Below are 18,314 nucleotides of genomic sequence, written 5' to 3'. Positions count from 1 at the left end.
AAGCCGAGGACGCGAGCGCAAAGTATCCTGATGCCTGCGTGTTGGAGGAGCTCAGGGAAGAGGGCCCCGTGTGACTGCGTATTGTCAAAACCTGGTCCGTCAGAGTTATGATGGGGCATCCGGGCATCCCTTGTCTTTTGGCGCCTTTGTTCAACGACCCCAGGAGGCAGCGGAGCAACCAGACCCTTCTACCCCGGCAGGAGAAGGCATAAATAACGAGCCAGTTCAGAGATGCAAAGTAGGGAAGAATGGTGATGGCGCGGGATGCTCCTACCAGGGCACGCAAGTCGACGTAGGAGGCCCGGCTCGACCTACCAAGACCCAGCCTCAAGGGCTTAGATACTTCGGATGCGAAATATCTGAACCGCCAGCCCCACCTGCAGGGGGCACACCCGGAATCCGGGGCTAAGGCTGTGTCCTTTCTAGCTGAGGTTCAAGCTAGGAAGGTTGGGGGAGGAATGCGGGGAAAGTACTGTGCTCAGCTCTACCCTGGATGCACTGGTTCACTTCACTGCAAAGTCTAGTTGTTAGGTGCCTTCGGGTGGGCTCTGGAGACAAGATGTCCAGGAAAGAGTACCCAGGAGCTCATGGAGCTTCTCTGGGAGATTTCTTGAGCCGTCTCATTGCCCGGAGAAGGAAGCCCAGCTGGACGCGCACTGGGGGCATTGGCTGTTGAAACTCAGGCCCCAGACCTGCGTATGCACAGCGTCCCAGGCTGAGGTTCCACAGTATCCGCCAAAATCCCAGGATCTGGGGATGGAGACAGCCTTGGGCACAAGGGAACTCGGCCCAGGTGTGGCGACTAATGTCCTGAAACCCAGACGTCATTCAGCTATTCTCAATAGAGAATATGCCAAAAGGCAGAACCGGAATAGGAAAGGGAGAGACAGTGCCTGCCACTTTCAAACTCTCTCGAATTTCGTGGACGTTCACACGGAAAACGATATCAAGAGTCTGTTGATATGGAGACAAATCCTCTGAGAACCGTCATGACCTGCCATTCAATGCCTAGATTTTAGCTTAGTCCAAACTGGATAGTCGCAAAGAAGAGAATACGCCCAAAGGGTTCTATAAAATTAGGGACTAAGGAACAACGGAAGGGAGTGGCTGCAGCTGTCCTTTCTAGCCTGGGCGGATCATCTGAAAAGATCCGGGACCTGCAACAGTAGTTCCTCTACGTGTAGGTGCGGTTGCTTCACAGGTAGCCTGTGCGATGAAGGTGCGATGTGGCGACCTCTGGGCTTAAAACCATCCGTAAGCCAACTAGAAAAGAAAGCCCGTCCTGAACTCGGCCTCAGTCTCAGGAGCACCCACTCAGTGAAACCCGCCTCTAGTCCCCTACTAACAAGCTCGCGCCCTCCCTTCCCATGGTCATGGTGGTGGGATTGAAGTCAACTTCCTGTTGATTAAGATTGCAATGAAGCAATTTAAGTTCACTCTTTCATTTCCCCCAGAAGTGCAAGGTGTTTAGGAGTCGCTGGGCCCAAAAAGGTAGGGCATTCTTCTACCTGTAACAGCTTCCTCATTTGATTCTGTTTCTTTGTTACTTTTTTTGTAAGGCTAACTTACAGCAACAGCCACCCGTGGTTGAGGGCAGCCTAGATAAAGCCCAGGGTGTAGTGACTGACTCCCTCTAATCTCTTCTTTTGCCCCGGTAACTGAGACCCAAATAGGAAATTGTGTGGTGATCAGTGGTGCTCAGTAACAAAGCTGGAATCTAGGCTGCCTTATTTAACCTGGTCTACTCAACTGGACAGAAAACTCTCTTCCCTTTCAAGAGGCAGTTTCCTGGACACCACCTCTCTCACCTGATACTACCACAAAAGAAGTTCTCTTTAAGGAGCAGGTCTGGTGTAAGAGCAAAGAATGAGAGAAATCTGCTTCCCCTGGGTGAAAAGGGCCATATCTGACACAGAAAGCCTTCCTGGGCTTTCTTGAGACGACTGAACTAAGGGGAGAGTTCAGAGCACTGCTCTGCTGTCCCAGGGACAGGCAGGGCCTGACATAATTTCTTCAAAGCCCAGAGAAGCTGTACTCTACCTGGGCTTCCCAGGACTTTCTAGCCACATGGGCAGAGACACAATGCCCTGCTGTATCTGCAGGCTGCAGCTCCAAGAGGCTCTTCCAGTTTCTGGAGGCCCTGGAGCCTGCCCAGTGGCACATTCTGTAATCCCAGCTACCTGGGAGGCTGAGACAAAAAGATCCCCAGTTAAAGACCAGTTCAAACCAGCCCAGGCGATTGAGACCCTATCTCAGAAAAAACATTAAAAGAAGCTGGAGGTGGAGCTCAGTGGTAAAGCACTCCGGGGTTCAACCTTCAGTGGGTGCATGTGGGGGGGAGCCCTGGAATGAAAAGGTGGGGAGTTTGGTGGATGGTAGTCCCTTTGAACCACAGATAAGTCAGAATGAGGCAAATAGGAATTAATCTACAATAAACAAGAAGAGAAATTGGGGGGATGCTTTCTTGTCCCACCATTCTCACCTATTCTGAAAGATGACCCTCCCCCACCCCCGCCACCACCGGCACACAAACCAGAGTCCCGAAGCATGCTAAGCAGTGTCCCCCTCTTGTCTCTGATTAGTACATTCTGGGTCTGTGTAAGGTCTGCAGGCCTCCAAGAATTAGTTCACCACAAAGGATCTCTGAAGTTGGGTCTCCACGCTACTTCCAGACTTTTCAGGCACTGAGAATAATTTGACTCAGACATGGAGGGTTGCCCAAAGAAATGTTCCCAAGTCTGTCTTAGAGAAAAAGAATCCTATAGGAGTAGTTAAAACATGAAGTTAGTTGTATTAGTTTATATTATCCCAAACTTTTTTCCCCAAAGAGATTACTGCTGGAAATCTAAGTTTGGTATTACAGACCTGGGATGGAATCAGTGAAGGAGACATGAATCCCCATTACAGTGGATATTTTAAATGGCTAGTAAGTCCTCCTCTTTCTAATTTGTTGCTCTATGCACAGCTATAACCCAGGTCTTGAGAGTATCATTCATACATTACACAATGATTTTCCTGAAATTTTTAATTTAAGTAACTCCATTGTGAACTGACAAATGAGTGTATTAAAATACCTTTACATGCACTTCCATTTTACCCAAAGAAAATCTTGATATTGAACTCATTGGTGACTTAAGCTATTTTGTTACATGCTTTTATTATAGCAATTTGTCAAATGTTTACATGTAGAAGAGTCTCTTGATAACCTGAAAATCAGCTCTTTCTCTCCACACTGGGAAGAGGGAGATGGTTGCATCTGTCATTTTCTTTAAAATTTTCAAGAGAATGCAATGTTCCCTATGACTTCTTTGAAAGAAACATTCCTTATGTATTCCTTATTCTATGCCAGATACTGTCCTATGCCTTCACAGGTTGATCATTCCAGGTTTCAGTTTTCCAAGCTATAGTATTGGTCTTTCAAATCCATTTGAGGTACATTCTTCTGCTGGTTGAAATAACTCAGTATTATTCTCTTTAAAAAACAAACAAACAAACAAACAAAAACTGTCCACCTGGAAACCATCATGATTCTTTCAGGTAGTGCATGATCCCTGGCTGACACAGGGACTGAATGCTGGGGCCCTTGAAGACATCCAGTTCTGCCTTTCATCTGTCTAATGGAGGTTAATGATTCCTATTTCCAGACCCTTTTCTCTTTGTAATGTGTTTCTCAGAATGCATAGGCAAGCTCTGGAATTGCTTATTATCTAAGAAGTAATCAAACCCAAGGCTTTAACTGTGTTTACTTTTATTGTTTCCTTTGCCCCAACATCTCTGCTTCAGTCTGGTGGGAGTGATGTGCAAAAGTAGAGTAGATGGGCAAATAAGAAGAGCCTTCTTCTCACCAGCTTCAATTGGCAAGCAATGCCTGTGCTCATGCTCAAGAGAAGGGGCAAGGTCTACAGCAGCTTTCCTTCGGAAGAGCCAACTCTCCTGACTTCTAGGAATCTTCCTTTGTTCTTTTAGGAGTCCACTGCCTCTCTCCCTTCCTTCATCAAAGGGCCCACAGCAGCTTCAGGACCTATACCCACTCCCCTTCTCTCCTGCCTTCTTGTCAGACAGACTCTCTTAGAAAGAGTCATATTCCTGGTTCTCAAAGAAAGACAAAGGAGGAGAAGAAATTCCAAAATACTAGATTCTAACTTTACACTCAGGGCCCCCTTTCTTCATTGTACTTTTTAAAAAGGATTTTCCAGCATCTAACCAGGCACAATATAGTTGAAATTGTGTATCTGGCCTTGTCCTGTGGAAAGAAAAATAATACTGACTCATGAGGCTAGATTGGCTTCTTTCCGTGACAGAGATTTCTTCGTGTGAAATATCTGACTAAATGGCACACCTATGCTAGGGGGATACAATAATATAACACTTATATCTGTGTGTCACTTTATGTTTTTATAAAGCCCCTTTGTGTTCAAGTTTCACATATGTTGTGAGGCAGTTCTTTAAGATAATTGCATCTGGGAGCTGTGGTACATGCCTCTAATTCCAGTTACTCAGGAGGCTGAGGCAGGAGGATCACAAGTTCCAGGTCAACCCAGGCACCTTAGAGAGACCCTATCTTAGAACAAAAACTAAAAAGTGTTGGGATGTAGTTCCATGGTAGAACATACTTGGGTTAAATCCCTGGTACTTAAAAAAATTATATGGAAGAAATGGAAGCGTATTAAAGTTAAGTGACTTGCCTGGGGTCAAGTTACTGGGAAGAAATAGAAAACAGCACTACAGCTTAAATCTTCTTGCTCTGTTGAAGTTAGAGCTTCCTCTCACTCCATAGTTTCATTCTGGTGGCATTTTTCAATGACTTTAATCTTTTTGGGGAGTGGGTACTGGGGATTGAACTCAGGGGCACTTGGCCACTGAGCCACATCCCCAGTCTTGTTTTGTATTTCCTTTAGAAACAGGGTCTCACTGAGTTGCTCAGCACCTCTATTTTGCTGAGGCTGGCTTTGAACTCAAGATCCTTCTGCCTCAGTCTCCTGAGCCACTGGGATTACAGGTGTGCACCCCAGTGCCCAGCAATGACTTTAATCTTGAAAAATGTTTTCCTCAATAGTCTTTACCTTCAATACACCACTTTTTATCCAGAGACAAAGATAAGTCTGTATGATATTTAGTTATCTAGCTATGTAACAAATTATCCCAAAAGTTAATGGCTTAAAACAATAAACATTTATTATCTGTGGGTCAGGTATCCAGGAGAGCTCAGCTGGGTGGTTCTGCTGCAGGGCCTCCCATAAGGTTCCTATCCTGTCAAGATGGCCTATAAAGGCCTGCCTGGGGCTGGAGAGGACCAGCTACCAGATCTCTCCTACATTTCTTGGCAATTAGGACTGATCGTTGGCAGAGGCTTCAGTTCCTGGCTAAATGGACCTCTCTGTAGGGCTGCAGGAGTAAGGACAACATGCAGCAAGTGATCTAGGAGAAAGAACAGGCCTGGCAAGGTGGCACACACCTGTAATCCCAGCAGCTCTGAAGGCTGAGGCAGGAGGATCACAAGTTCAAAGCCAGCCTCAGCAAAAGTGAGGCACTAAGCAACTCAGTGAGACACTGTCTCTAAATCAAATACAAAATAGGGCTGGGGATGTGGCTCAGTGGTCAGGTGCCCCTGAGTTCAATCCCTGGTACCCAAGAGAAAAAATTTAAAAAGAACAGGAGAGAAAGCAGCACTCTTCATTAGAGGCAAGGCACTAAGAAACAGGCCATGCTCCAGAGAAAAGAGATTAGACTCCATCTTTTAAAGGAAGAACTATCCTAGAATTTCTGAAAATACTTTAAACCACCTCAACTAGTTAGGCTTTAAGTTTCTCAATAAAGAAAACATCTCTTGTTCTTTTTCTGTTTTCACTTTGCATGATCTTGCTTTGGTCGAGTAACTATCCTGCACAAGACAGTAGATCCAGAGCTAAGAGCAACCTAAGACAGGACTCTTCTTGATGCCACTGTTGCTGATGCTAATGATGGTGAAGAATCCCACAGCTTACTATGTGCCAAGCACTGTTCTAAAACTTCACATACATCTATTTCATTCTCCCAATAACTTAATGAAGTAGGTACAGTTATCATTCCTATTATATAGATGAGAATACTGAGACACAGAAAAGTAGTCATTTAATCAAGATCACACAGACAGGGATAGAGCTATGATTCGCACCCAAAAATCTGGCTCCAGAGCCCTGATCTCAATTGCTATATGATCTCCTGATTGTGACAAAGATAAAAATTTTCTCAGATCTCCCCATTCACTTGAGACCATTTGGTTTGGGGAGAAAGTATGTCAAGTCCTTATAGACCAAGTAAATAACACAAGGAGAGAAGAAAAATCCTGGAGGAAAAGGGCTTTTCAAGAGCTGAACCATAGTGTCAAGTGCAAAGGCCAAAGTTGCAATTGATTACATAAATTATTACAAACTATGGACCCATATACAAGACTCAAGTGAGTGTCATGAAAATTTACAAAATGTTGTTGTTTAAAGATGATTACACCATATGATTATAACTACACTAATGGGTTTCAGGAACCTTCACATTCTGTGGTTAGTTAATACAAGTAGATTTGTCCTAAGCAGCTCATTGATAATTAATAGTTTATTGATAATTATACAGTTTTTTCATAATTTATTCAACCCTAATAAAACAAAACTTCATATTCTAGAGATGAAAGGAATTTGTGTACTGGTTTCCTTCCTGAATGTGAAATATCTGCCAAATACATAAGGTAATTATGCCTCCATTTCTTTTGGCTATCCCAAGGTAGAAAAAAGCAATAACATTAGAGAGGTAATAGGAATCCTCTATAAAAATAATGTGCACCTATTTAAATTGCATAGTAAAAACACTCTCCTTACAATAGGAAGGGATCCAGCTTTGAATGTGTGTCATCCAAACTAGCCCTTATTATTCAAAGTATACGGAAATAGAAGCCCTGGAAGAGGCTTCAACTTCAGAATTCTGGCTGGACACCAGTAGACACTGAACACCAGGGAGACGTTAGGCTCTACTTTGTTGTGTTTTTGAGTGTAGAACTCAATAGAAATGTCTGCTTCAGGGCAGCAGGATGAAGTATGCACATCTAGACATTTTATCTTCGGTGCATGATGTTGGCTGGAAGGGGAAGAAGGGAGAGCAAACCCAGGCTCCTAGGTAAACTTTCCCATTGGTGGAACAACTCCAGGCCCATCTATGGGATGCCAAAGGCTAAACTTCAGGAACACACCCTGTCCCTCTGTCATTCTACTCATAGGGTCACTACTCTCTAGTCCAACTTTCCATTAATAAACGAGGGACTTGTAATACTGTGTTTTCTACAGATCTTAAGAAGGGCTACATTAGGGAGAATGTGTTTTTCTCTGAAACTTGTAGTCTAAATGCTGCAGAACAAAATACACACTTTTCTGTCAAAAAAGGAAACCGACTTTTAAAAAAAGTCACACCAAGGAGAGGGGAGGAATGCTTTGCATGTATCCATGTGTGTGGTGAGAAGGAGGAAATTTAGTGTAGAGAAAGCTGTTCAGATTAGCCTAAAATAGAGTTTGTAGATGAAATCTACCATTTACCTCTGTTGTTATTACACAGTCCTATTGTCAATGAGTAACAAAGGGACCACTGTCTCTTTAAGCTATTCAGTGCCAGGAGTTCCCAAGTGGAATTTCATCTCATCTGTGTGTGTGTCCATGTGTGTGTGTGTGTGTGTGTGTGTGTGTGTGTGTCCTCCAATCATCAGCTTAAGGACAGAGAAGTGTGGCTGTCCCCAAAGTTGATGCTGGTTTAATAACATACTCATCAACATGATATTAGACTCCAACAGGTTTCAAATGCCCCCTCAGTCTGTTATCTTGAACAGTATTTCCAAGAAGAACTGTTACCAGAACAGACTGCCTATTCTCGAGCAATGAAGGAATTCTAGAGAATGATTTCCCCTTACCTCTCTTCCTACTGTCTCTCCAGTAGGGACAAGAAAGTGGATTAAAGTGCTCCCAAGCTTGGAAAGATGCTCAATGCACCACAGCTTCTGGAAAAAGAGGGTGTAGAGCTTTGAGTTACAGAATCCTGAGTGTGAACAAAAAGAAAATTAATCACAAACTAGGAGAATTGATCTTGGACTTAAGCAAAGCGAGTAGAAGTGAATACTGCTGAGACATCTGAGAGACCTGAGATGACTGAATCCAGGGCCCTTTCCTTCCATTCCATATCCCTCAGGCTGCCTCCTTGACTTTTCCTTTTTAGGAAAAGAAACACACAAGGAAATCAAGAGGCAGTTTCACTCTCCCTTTCACCACATACATTCCATACTTGTTTTTCTCTTTTTGTCTTTCATTTGTTGCTGATGAGCATTTAAAAAAAAAAAAAAAACAGTGGTATCTCAAGTCACTTGCTGTGACTTTTTGTTGTTGTTGTTTTGTTTTTAAAACATGGCCCCTTTAACTGTACTGGTTGGTTGGCAGTCTTAATCAGACACTTAACAGTTGTTAATGCCATAAAATTTTTGAGCCAAAATAAAAATTTAATCTTATCCTCTGTTGCTTGAGCTGAAGAGTTTCCTCAGCTCTCCACCATGCTAACTCTCATGAAAAGCTGCTCTTACTGCACATACATGGGACTCAACCAAACCAACCAAGATAAAAGGAATTAGGTGAGATGCCCTGCTTCCTCTTTTCCCTCACTCCCAGTTTTATGGAGCCAGTTGTAACTGGTGGCCAGCTGGAGTTCTGGATGGAAGTAAATTAACTGGAAACCTCAAGTCACTGCTGCGGTCAACTGGAAAAAAGGAGAGGATGCCAGTGCAGCATGGCCCCAGAGTGGGACTCTGGTGGCTGCCCACTTAGCTCCCAGCACATCAGCACTCGGTGTAGCAAGCATGCAGACCCTCTGACCTCCACACATTTGCCTGTGGGGTGGAGTCTAGGTCACAGGCTTTCACACTTCTCAGATGCTGAATGTAAAGGTGAAGAGCTCAGATGGAATGCTTCCTAAAGGGCTTGAGAGAAGTGCCTTTCCGCACTTCTAACTTGGAATGAATACCATCAACCATCAACCAATTTACTTCTTAGTAAAGAAGCTTCGATCTTAGCTCCATGTTTTCTATGGACAAATAATACAAAGCCCTCCCCCTTTATCATCATCATCATCCTCATTCTAGCTCAGGAATAACATTTCTATTTATATTGTAATTTTTTCCTTACGAAGAAAGAATAAATAAAAAGTTACTGGACCTTTTAAGACTGAAGAAGGTTTAAAGATTTAAAAAATGATGTAGAAGTTTTTATTTGTTGCAATAAAGTACAATTGCAGGATAATAGGCTTGCCCCTTTCTCAGTTCTTTCATAAAAAGAGAAAGGGAGTGTAAGAGGGAAGGAAGGAGGGAATACAGAGAAGGGAGGGGAAGAAAAGGGAAGAAGGGAGGGAGGGAGGGAGGGAGGGAGGGAGAGAAGAAAAAGGAGGGGTCTTAATTAGTTAGTTCTAGGATTTAAATTACATCACCCAGTACAGCAAAATCTTCTTTGAAATAGTTGCCTCTCTATAGGACACGAATCTTAGTCTTGCTAAGACAAAATACAGAAGACTTTGAAACTTCCTGGGAAGTTCTCAAACTAGAGGGGGAGGAAAAAGACAGGGCAGGTTTTCATCCTCTTTTTCTTTTAAACCATGCCACTGGATATATATTCTACAATAATTTCCTTTAGGCAATTTCATTTTATTGAATTTGTGAAAATTCAGTTTTCATCTTTTTTTTTCTAGGAAACAAAACAAACCCACACTTTCTTGGCCTACATTGCCTGAAGAATCTGCTGAATTCTATTGATTTTTCTCTCTTTGAACACAAGCTCATTAACCTGCACCACTAAGGGGATAACAATATTTCACTGCGCCTATAACTGAGAGTCTGAAAACAAAAAGACCTCTCCCTGGGATCTCCCCCATGCACACACATTTTCCCCCCTTTGCCATGTCAACTGAAAAAGCTGTGGCTTTGCTGCCTTTACCCTTAAGACTTTTTCATCTGTTAAAGGAAGCTTTCTTCAAATTCATACTTCTTCATCGTGATGTTTAGCAAAATCAGGGCTCCACGTCTTTCCACAATTCTCCGCAGCGCTACTGGGGTGGGGGTAACATCAAACTGCAGCACCAGCGAGCTCCCGAGCCTACTCTAAGCTAATCGAACCAGGGGCTGAGGAGCGATCTCGGATATATGAAAATGAGGTCCTCCAAGCTCCCCAGGGATTTCCTCGCCAGGAAAGAGCGATCAGGAAAATATTAGACAACACAGACATTTAGAAGCAGCCTCCTAGACAAGACTATGCAAGAAGCGCTATGAACAGGACTGCGTTTTTTTAAATCTTCCCAAAGCAGGAGAATAAGAGATGTGACTCCCACTCTTTCAAAGAAGAAAAAAAGTAACAACTATTTCACCCAAGAAACCGATATACCATTTTTTTATCCTGTGGTCTTGACTTTTATTATTTGAGATCTCCAATGAGATCATATGATCTGTACCCTTTCATTCAAGGCAACAGACGTCTTCAAACTGTTTTTTAATTTGATTTATCCTTTGAAACAGAAAGTGCATTACATTTAACTGGTCTTGCAAAGGGGGGTTTTCTTCTCTTTACAAACCGAATTCCTTATATAAATTAATAAAGGTTAAAGATGCTAATATATCACCGTTATTAGCTTAAAAAAGAAAACAATTTACATATTCTATAGTATTCTTATGATACAAAACACTTCAAATTCAATTACAGCAACTAAATGGACTTTTATGTTCTTAGAGCGGATGTAACAATTCCCACCATCTACTTTAACACGCATTTTTATCAGAATGGAGTTAAATTAAATACAAGCTATTGTAGCCCCTCCCTCCCCAATACTTTCTTTAAATCACTAATAAATAGCAACAAACGACTGTGCAATTTCAGGGGAATCGGAGAGGCAGGTGTGAGGCCCGCCCCAGTTCCCACGTCTTCTGCTTTCAGTCCAGGGGCGAGGCCCGAGAGCAGAACCAGGGGGTGGGCAGGGCAACTCAAGAAGGGATTGGGGGGCAAGTAAGGTTCAACAAAACCAAACCCGGAAGAGGAGTGAGGGCGGGGTGTCGTGGGAGGATGACGACATTCTTCTCTTGAATTCCCAAATTAAGTTTAAAATAAAAAAGGGATGTGTGGTGTGAATAGCTCTTTAAAGGGGAAGGGAGGAAAGGAGGGGGGTCCATCATTTTATAACAAATTCAAAAAAGCATTTTACATTTTAAATATTCACAATAAAGTAACTTCTAGTCAGTGTGACTCACGATTTATTTACACAGAGCCTTCAACAGGTTACTTTAGTCGGCACAGCAGTGAATGGGGGAGAAACGTCCCTCTTCCCGTCTGTGGCTGCAGCCCGCCCGCGAGGCTCCGGGGTCCCCCGCGCGGTGAATGTCGACCCTTCAAAAGCACCTCTGGCGCCCCCGACCCGACCGCCCGCGGAGGGAGGCAAAAGCAGGGGAATTGGTGGAGACCCGGCGTGCGACCGAGGGGACGGGTCTGGGGGACCCGAGTGGGGTGGCCGTCGCTCGGCTGCGGGTTTCAGTCGCGTTATTTCTGCAGTGCATTTTCGTTCTTGCTTGCTTTCTTATCCACCCCCGAGTCTCTCTCCTCTGCTCCCACCCCGCCACAACTTCTAGGTTAAAAAAATAGATATGTACATCTCAGAAAATAGTAAAGGGCCCTGCGGGCCGGGCCGGTCCTCCGGGCCCGAGGCACAGGCAGGCGGGCAGGCGCGGTCCCAGCGGCCGAGGCTGCAGCCGGGAGCGCGGGCCGGCGGCCGCGCTCAGGACGAGCCCTCGTTCTCGGACGCGTGCAGCAGGAGGCCGCCGCCGCCGCCGCTGCTGGACTTGTGCTTCTTCAGCAGCTGCGTGATTTTCTCGTCGTCCGAGTTGGGATCCAGAGGCTTGTTGTAGTCGTCGTCTTCTTCCTCATTCTCCGAGGCCCCCTTGAGCCGCTCGGTCTCCGAGTCCTGCTTCTTCTTGGCTGTAGCCATCTCGGCCGCGTGCTTCTTCCTCCACTTGGTCCGGCGGTTCTGGAACCAGACCTGAGGGCCGAGAAAGGGAAGCAGAGGGGAGACGGGGGCGGGAGGAACTTAACCAGAGCAGACACCCGCGGCGCTATCGCTCCCACATCTCGAGGTCCCTCCAGTGGCCCCTGCGGCCTTCGCCCTCCCTCGGAAAACTCCCCTGTCTGGATCGTCAAAGTCAGTCTCCATCGCCCCAAGTTTCCCCGAGTAACAAGCACCGACAAACTGACTGCGGTTGCCATAGCGATAGTAACACAAGAGTATTGAGGTTGTCGGGGAGAGATTTCTCAGAAGAGTAAAAGCAAAACTTGGAAACTTAACGTAAGTTTCCCTAAAAGTGGGTTCTCCCTCTTACTTTCTAGCTTGAAGTAGAAAACTTTTTCCTTTTCTGAGGTTTCCCCAGAGGCTGTCATTTTATTCCTTATTTACCTTCTCAGATTAAGGGACTCCAAACAACCTAAAGTATACTTGCTTTCAGTGTGATTTGTGGGAAAAGGCACAGCATTTACCCCAATTACCTCTGTTCTCCTTTTTTGCTTTTGGACATTTTAATCGTTTCACTTATTTTAGAATGAATGTACAACAAACATTGCAGATAAATTCCCTCCCCTCCCCACTACTCTTATGATGTAAAATGGAAAGTTTTCTGCTAAAATACAAACCTCAAATGACTTATAATAACTAATATAAATGCATGAAAATATGTAACGACTCCGTCAAATCATCATAGTAGTTTGGTACTCACTCTCTCTTCCCCATCCTTAATATTTTTCATAAAACAAAAGTAAAATGAAAGCTAGAACTGTCATCTGTCATTTTTTAAACGTGAAATTTTGCCAATTACATTGTTTTCTATTATCCTATTCTTTCAAATATTGTTTTAATATTGCTCCTACCCAATACATTTATTTCATATACAAATATTTTTAAGCCTACTCATATTTGATATGCGTTTGGTACACACATTTTAACCTAAAGCATAAGCAATAAGCAACGGATCTTCCAAAGATACCAAATTATCCTTTTTATTCTTCCCATCTTTCATGTATTTTATCCAGAAAAATCAGAATTGTTTTTAAAAAGTAATTTTGATTTCCTTTATACAGCAATAATTCACTTCTAGCCATGCAGACATTTGCAGTGAAAAACGAAGACCTCCAGATTAGCATGCAGGGTCTGAACTATCCCACAGCAAAAATAATTATAAATGTGATGGTATTGTAATGGCCACATGCAAAATCACTTCTGAAATGTATGTTATGCTGCTTGTCCAGGGGGAAATATGTTCTAACCAGCAAGCATTGTTAATGCTATTCCTACTAAATTTAAAAAGAAACAATATAATGAAAACAGACATACATCCCAAAGAAATAAATATAAGAAACTGAAAGAGAGGGATAAAATACTGAAAATACAAAAAAAAAAAAAAAAAAATCGCCAGATTGAATTTACACAACTGGCTCAATTCCTTTATTTTTCAGGAAAAGATTTCTAAAATTTGATTCCCTAGGAATACACTGTATAACTCAAGGATAAGCCATGTGACATTTTAATGGCAAATTGTTGTCATAAACTGCAATATCTTAAATATGTTGATAAACTTGTTTTAAACAGAATTCAATCCTATAATATGGTAATAATCTTGTCAATTCATTTGGAAAATTACTATTCAAAAGTGATGCCTTTAAGCTAAAAGCAGGTTAATCTGAAGTTAAGTGGTAGATCCTGTGGATTTATTTTTTAAATTTGCAAGTTAATATAGGAGTACTGTCATGCTGGTCTACATTAGAAAATTATATAACTATTGGAGCCTGAATTGACAAACAAAAGCTTGAATATTTTTACAAAAGGAATAAGTAGAAGCTATCTAACTGGCCTGATCTATTCTCTGGATTGATATTTCGGTAATACTTTTATTTTCTAATAACGCTTAGTTTCTCTAGCACATGCTGCTGTCTAGATTAACCTAATTTCAAAGGCTGGGACTAGATTCCTTTTGTTCATCCACAGTTTACCCTCTGGCAAGACCCCTCCATCCCCCCCCTTCAACTTTTCCCCAGGCTACTCAGACCGGTACCCCACCCTACCCCCTACCCCCGCCGACTATTTAGGGTGTGTGTGTGTGTGTGTGTGTGTGTGTGTGTGTGTCCGCGCAAACGCGCGCGACCCAAGGCACAGGGCCTATTCGTGGAGGTCTACAAGGTCCACTTACCTTGACCTGACTCTCGGTCATCCCCAACGAATAGGCCAAGCGAGCTCTCTCCGGCCCAGCCAAGTATTTCGTTTGTTCGAAAGTCTTCTCTAAAGCGAAGATCTGCTGGCCAGAGAACGTGGGTCTCGTGTGTTTTCTCTTCCCGTCTTTGTCCAACAAAATGGATCCTTGATCTGCAAGAACCGATAAACAACGAGGGGAGGGAGGAAACAATGGATTACAAGCGGCTCCACTGGGGAATTAAAAAAAAAAGAATGAAAGAATTCGAAAAACAATGTTTTGGTGGGAAAAGAAAACGTGCACCAGACGTGTCGTGGCGTTTCCAGTCCTACAGAGATTCTGCGTTCGCCTTTTACACCCACCTGTTTTTTAAAAGCCGGGCATGTTTGGAGCAGTAGTAAATACCTTCTGCTCAACACCAACGTCAAACAGCTTAGGAAGCCTATTGCTAAAGTTTGTCGGGGCCAAATCGCGCGAAGCCGGTTCAAATCAAGGAGGTGTGCGAGTATACCGCCATTCTGGTTGCCTCCTGGTCCAGTTGGTACGCGTCAAACTCGAGCCTTTGCAGGGGTATAACTGGTTTTGCCCATTTTTATTTTTCTTTCTCTCTCTTCCTTTAACGCTTCCCTAACCTGTGTCCCGGCAACAAAGGGCTCCTTGTTTTTGCACACAAGAGAGCTAAATCGCCCCCAAGTCTAACGCCTCAGCGGTTGGAGGGGAGAGAGGAGGGGGCACCGCCTTTGTTGGCGGCCCCTACACGGCCATCAAAACCGATACAATAGCCTCTCCCTGACACCCCCACCAGCCTCCGCCGCTCTCTGTCCCAGGACTTCCCAAGGGAGCCTCCGCTTGGCTCCCGCAACTTCCTGCATTTACTGCAGTTCATCCTCACGAAAAGAGGTTCAGAGACTTAAAGAAACTTCAGGAACTGGGCCAAAGCAAAGAACAGAGTGAGATAAGGCCCAAACCTGAGTCCTGAACTCCACCTGGAAGGCTGAGAGCCTTCGCCGTGCGGTGGCCCACTAACCCGATAACTATCGAAATCTTGGGGCAACTCAGTAGCATCAGACAAGGTCTTTGCTGGTTGTTACGTTGCCTCTGTGCCTCTTCACCTCATTCGTCCCCTGCCTCTTATTCTGTCAGGTTGTTGAGCGCCACCATGCCCCTCAGCATGCCCAAACTCAATGTGTTGCAGACCCTGGGGTCGAGGTGGGTGGGAAAGCGCGAGGATGGCTGTAAGAGCGGCCGAAGAGCCTCGGCGCCCGTCCCCCTCTGGGGGCCGCTGGCCTGTCTTCAATAGGCTCACCGTGGCTCAGTGTACCGGGCGGGGGGAGGGGGGCCAAAGGCGAAAAGGTAAGATGGGGACGTCCAGGGCGGAGACAGGCATGCAAATACACGCACTTCGCTCGGGTGGTGGAGAGCTCACCGCTGCCTGTCCTCTTGGATTTGCACAGGCAGCGGGTCAGGTTGGCAATGGTGAAGTGGGGGCCTGGTTGGCAGGCAGTGGCCCGCAAAGCTGCAGGAGTGGGTAGAGGCACAGTGGTCTTTACCCCTTCCCCATCTCTAACCCAGGCTGGGCCCGCGGTCCCAGCTAGGTAGTTTAAGGAGCAGCCACGGCCTCAGACTAGACGCACGTCCCTCATCGCGTTGTGTTCACCACAGACACATGCACACCGGCTCAGCCCAGGCGTGCCCAAGACTTGGGGAGAGTAAGACTCTTGAATGCCAGCCACGCGAGCTCAGGAAAGGGAGAATGCCTTGCCAAACGCCCTCGTCCACCCTAAATCGTGCAATTCCAGCACTGCTAACTTACTGGGGCTGGCAAGAGGGTGGACCGACTGGTGTGCACACCAAGGGCCATGACCTGAAAATGGACAGAACAAGTACAACGCATATTCACCAGGGCCCAAGCGATCATACTCACGAGGGGTACAGGCCAGGCGTGCGTCCCTCCAGGGCGGGCTCTGCATCACTCCCGGCCAGAAGATGGGCGTCCGGCCGGGCAGCTCGGCCAGTGGCTTCGGGTACCGGCCCACCGCGGCCACGGCTGCCGCACTGGGGCTGAAGTAGAGCCCAGGAGGCGGCGGTGGCGGGCTCAGGCTGCTGAAGCGGGGCAGGCCGGCTAGCAGCCCAGCCGGGGATGAGGCAGCCGCCGCGGCCGCAGCAGCAGCGGCAGCCGCCGCAGAGGCTGAGGAAGCAGAAGCGGACGAGGAAGATGAGGAGGAGGAACCAGAGGGCGAGGCAGAGGGCAGGGCGGCTCCAGACGCCACGGGCATGGAAGGCCGGCTCAGGATGTCGTTGATGCCGTGTGGGGTGGCGGCCGAGAGCTGCTGCGGGGGACTGCCCAGGGACGAGAGCCCCCCTGCGGCTGGGGGCTTCAGGCCGCTTGGGTTGTGGGCGCCCAAAGGCGGGGAGGGCGACGAGGACGAGGAAGACGAGGACGAGGAGGAAGGGGGGCCAGTGGGCAGCGGGGGGTAGGCGGCGGGGTACAGTGGGGTCTTCATCTCGGCCATGCTGTGCAGGGCGGCCAGGGGCGGACTGCTGAGCAGGAACGCACTCTGCCGGGTGCCCTCCATCGCCCCCACTGCTAACATCCCACGGCCAGGCCGGAGCCGGTAGCGGCGCAGCTAGGGCGCCGGCCCGTGCCCCCGGCGGGGCTCAAGAGAGCCAGAAGCGCCGAGGGCGCTAGCAAAGAGTAGATCTGCGCACTCGGAGGCGACCTGCCAACTGGGCCGAGAACGCCCCCGCCGAGAGTTGCTCTCGGTGCTGCGCAGTAGAAATGTCCAAACCCGCCAAGCGGGAGGCGGAGGGTCGCAGAGACTAGCCGGTGTCCGGATAGGACCGACTGTCTTTTCGCTCCAAGAATCCTGGATTCAATCCCCGGCTCTTCTCACTTCCTCGTCACTCAAAGTGCGCTACTTCTCATCTTCTCCCCCCGCCCCTCCGGGAAATAAGCAAAACAAAACCCAGGCTGGCCCCCGAGAGTTTGTAACAAAGTTAAGAGTCACCGAATCTCCACTTTGATGTTGGAGGGTGGGGGCTGGTTCGCTTTCTTTGGGGAGGTTCAAAGGATGCCGGGTGCCGCCAGTTGCGCTCCTCTAATTTCACTCGGATCCTCTGCTCTTTCGGCTGAGCTACTGATTCGCACTGGACGCTGGTTGCGCTTGGGGAGAGAGCGCATCCAGTCCGCAGGAGGATCTCGCCTCTGGACGAGCTTCCTCCGCCGGCGCTGCCCCGAGCTGCTGCGCCAGAAGGGGCAGTGCCACCACTCCCCGTGGCGCCGGGATTTGGTGCGCCGACCCGCCTTCCCCTCTGGGCCACGGGGCACTCGATTTGCGATATTGAAAAGAAAAGGGGGAAGGGGAAAACCCCAGAAAAACAAAGACTAAGTGTGAAAAGTCGAACGGTTCGGTTACGGCTCCGCTTGTAGGTCTACTTCTGCAAAGGAGCCTGGAGACCCCCGCCCCACCCCTGCAACCTCCTGTTTTCTTCTCACTCTCCGCCTTTGACTCGACTCTCTCGCATTTTCTTCGCTGCTTTACAGGCTTCGTTCGTTCTTCTAAGTCCTGTCCTCTGGCCAAACTGACCCTCTCCACAGCTCTTTCACTCTCTCCTCTCTCCCTCCGGGCCTGACAGTTCGGATGAAGCTCTCAAAGGTAATAAAACATTTGCATCACTCCTACCGCTCTTTAGCTGGGGGACGAAAAGGAGGGGGACGTGGGGGCCAAAATGAGAACTTTGAGGGACGTCACTCCGAGGGGGCAGGAGGGGCGGGGCCAAGGAGTAGGGCGCAGGCCAGGGGCGTAACTACCGCCTCCAATAGCGCGCAGCCTGGAGCCTTGAGTCGCCCCCCTGGGCTACGCCCAGTCGGGAGCGCCACGTCCTCTGATTGGCTGAGACCAGGGAGCCGTAGGGCCGCGCCTGCCTAGTCCCCTCCTGCTCCCACCTCTAGCGACCCGTGGGTGGAGCCAGGAGGGGCGGGACCTGGCGAGTGGTGCGGTTACGCGGTGGGGCCAGTGGCCGTCTCAATTAATTGTGTTAAATAAAGTGGGAA

General features: G+C 47.0%; 1 protein-coding gene across 1 annotated transcript; it reads right to left on the bottom strand.

Annotated features, from left to right (window-relative positions):
* Nucleotides 1-10,519: 10,519 nt before the first annotated feature.
* Nucleotides 10,520-17,766, bottom strand: NKX6-1 (NK6 homeobox 1). The gene is made up of 3 exons (XM_079154000.1): nucleotides 16,185-17,766; nucleotides 14,261-14,433; nucleotides 10,520-12,066 (listed from the first exon to the last, which is right to left on the bottom strand). Exons 1-3 carry the CDS (start codon nucleotides 16,852-16,854, stop codon nucleotides 11,806-11,808), a joined length of 1,104 nt encoding a protein of 367 aa, XP_079010126.1. The 5' UTR covers nucleotides 16,855-17,766; the 3' UTR covers nucleotides 10,520-11,805.
* Between the last annotated feature and the right edge of the window lie 548 nt (nucleotides 17,767-18,314).

Source organism: Sciurus vulgaris (assembly GCF_902686455.1).
Source record: "Sciurus vulgaris genome assembly, chromosome: 9".
Classification (NCBI taxonomy): Eukaryota; Metazoa; Chordata; class Mammalia; order Rodentia; family Sciuridae; genus Sciurus; species Sciurus vulgaris.
The sequence above is the reverse complement of the archived record's forward strand: the minus strand, read 5'-3'. Positions and strand labels throughout refer to the sequence as shown.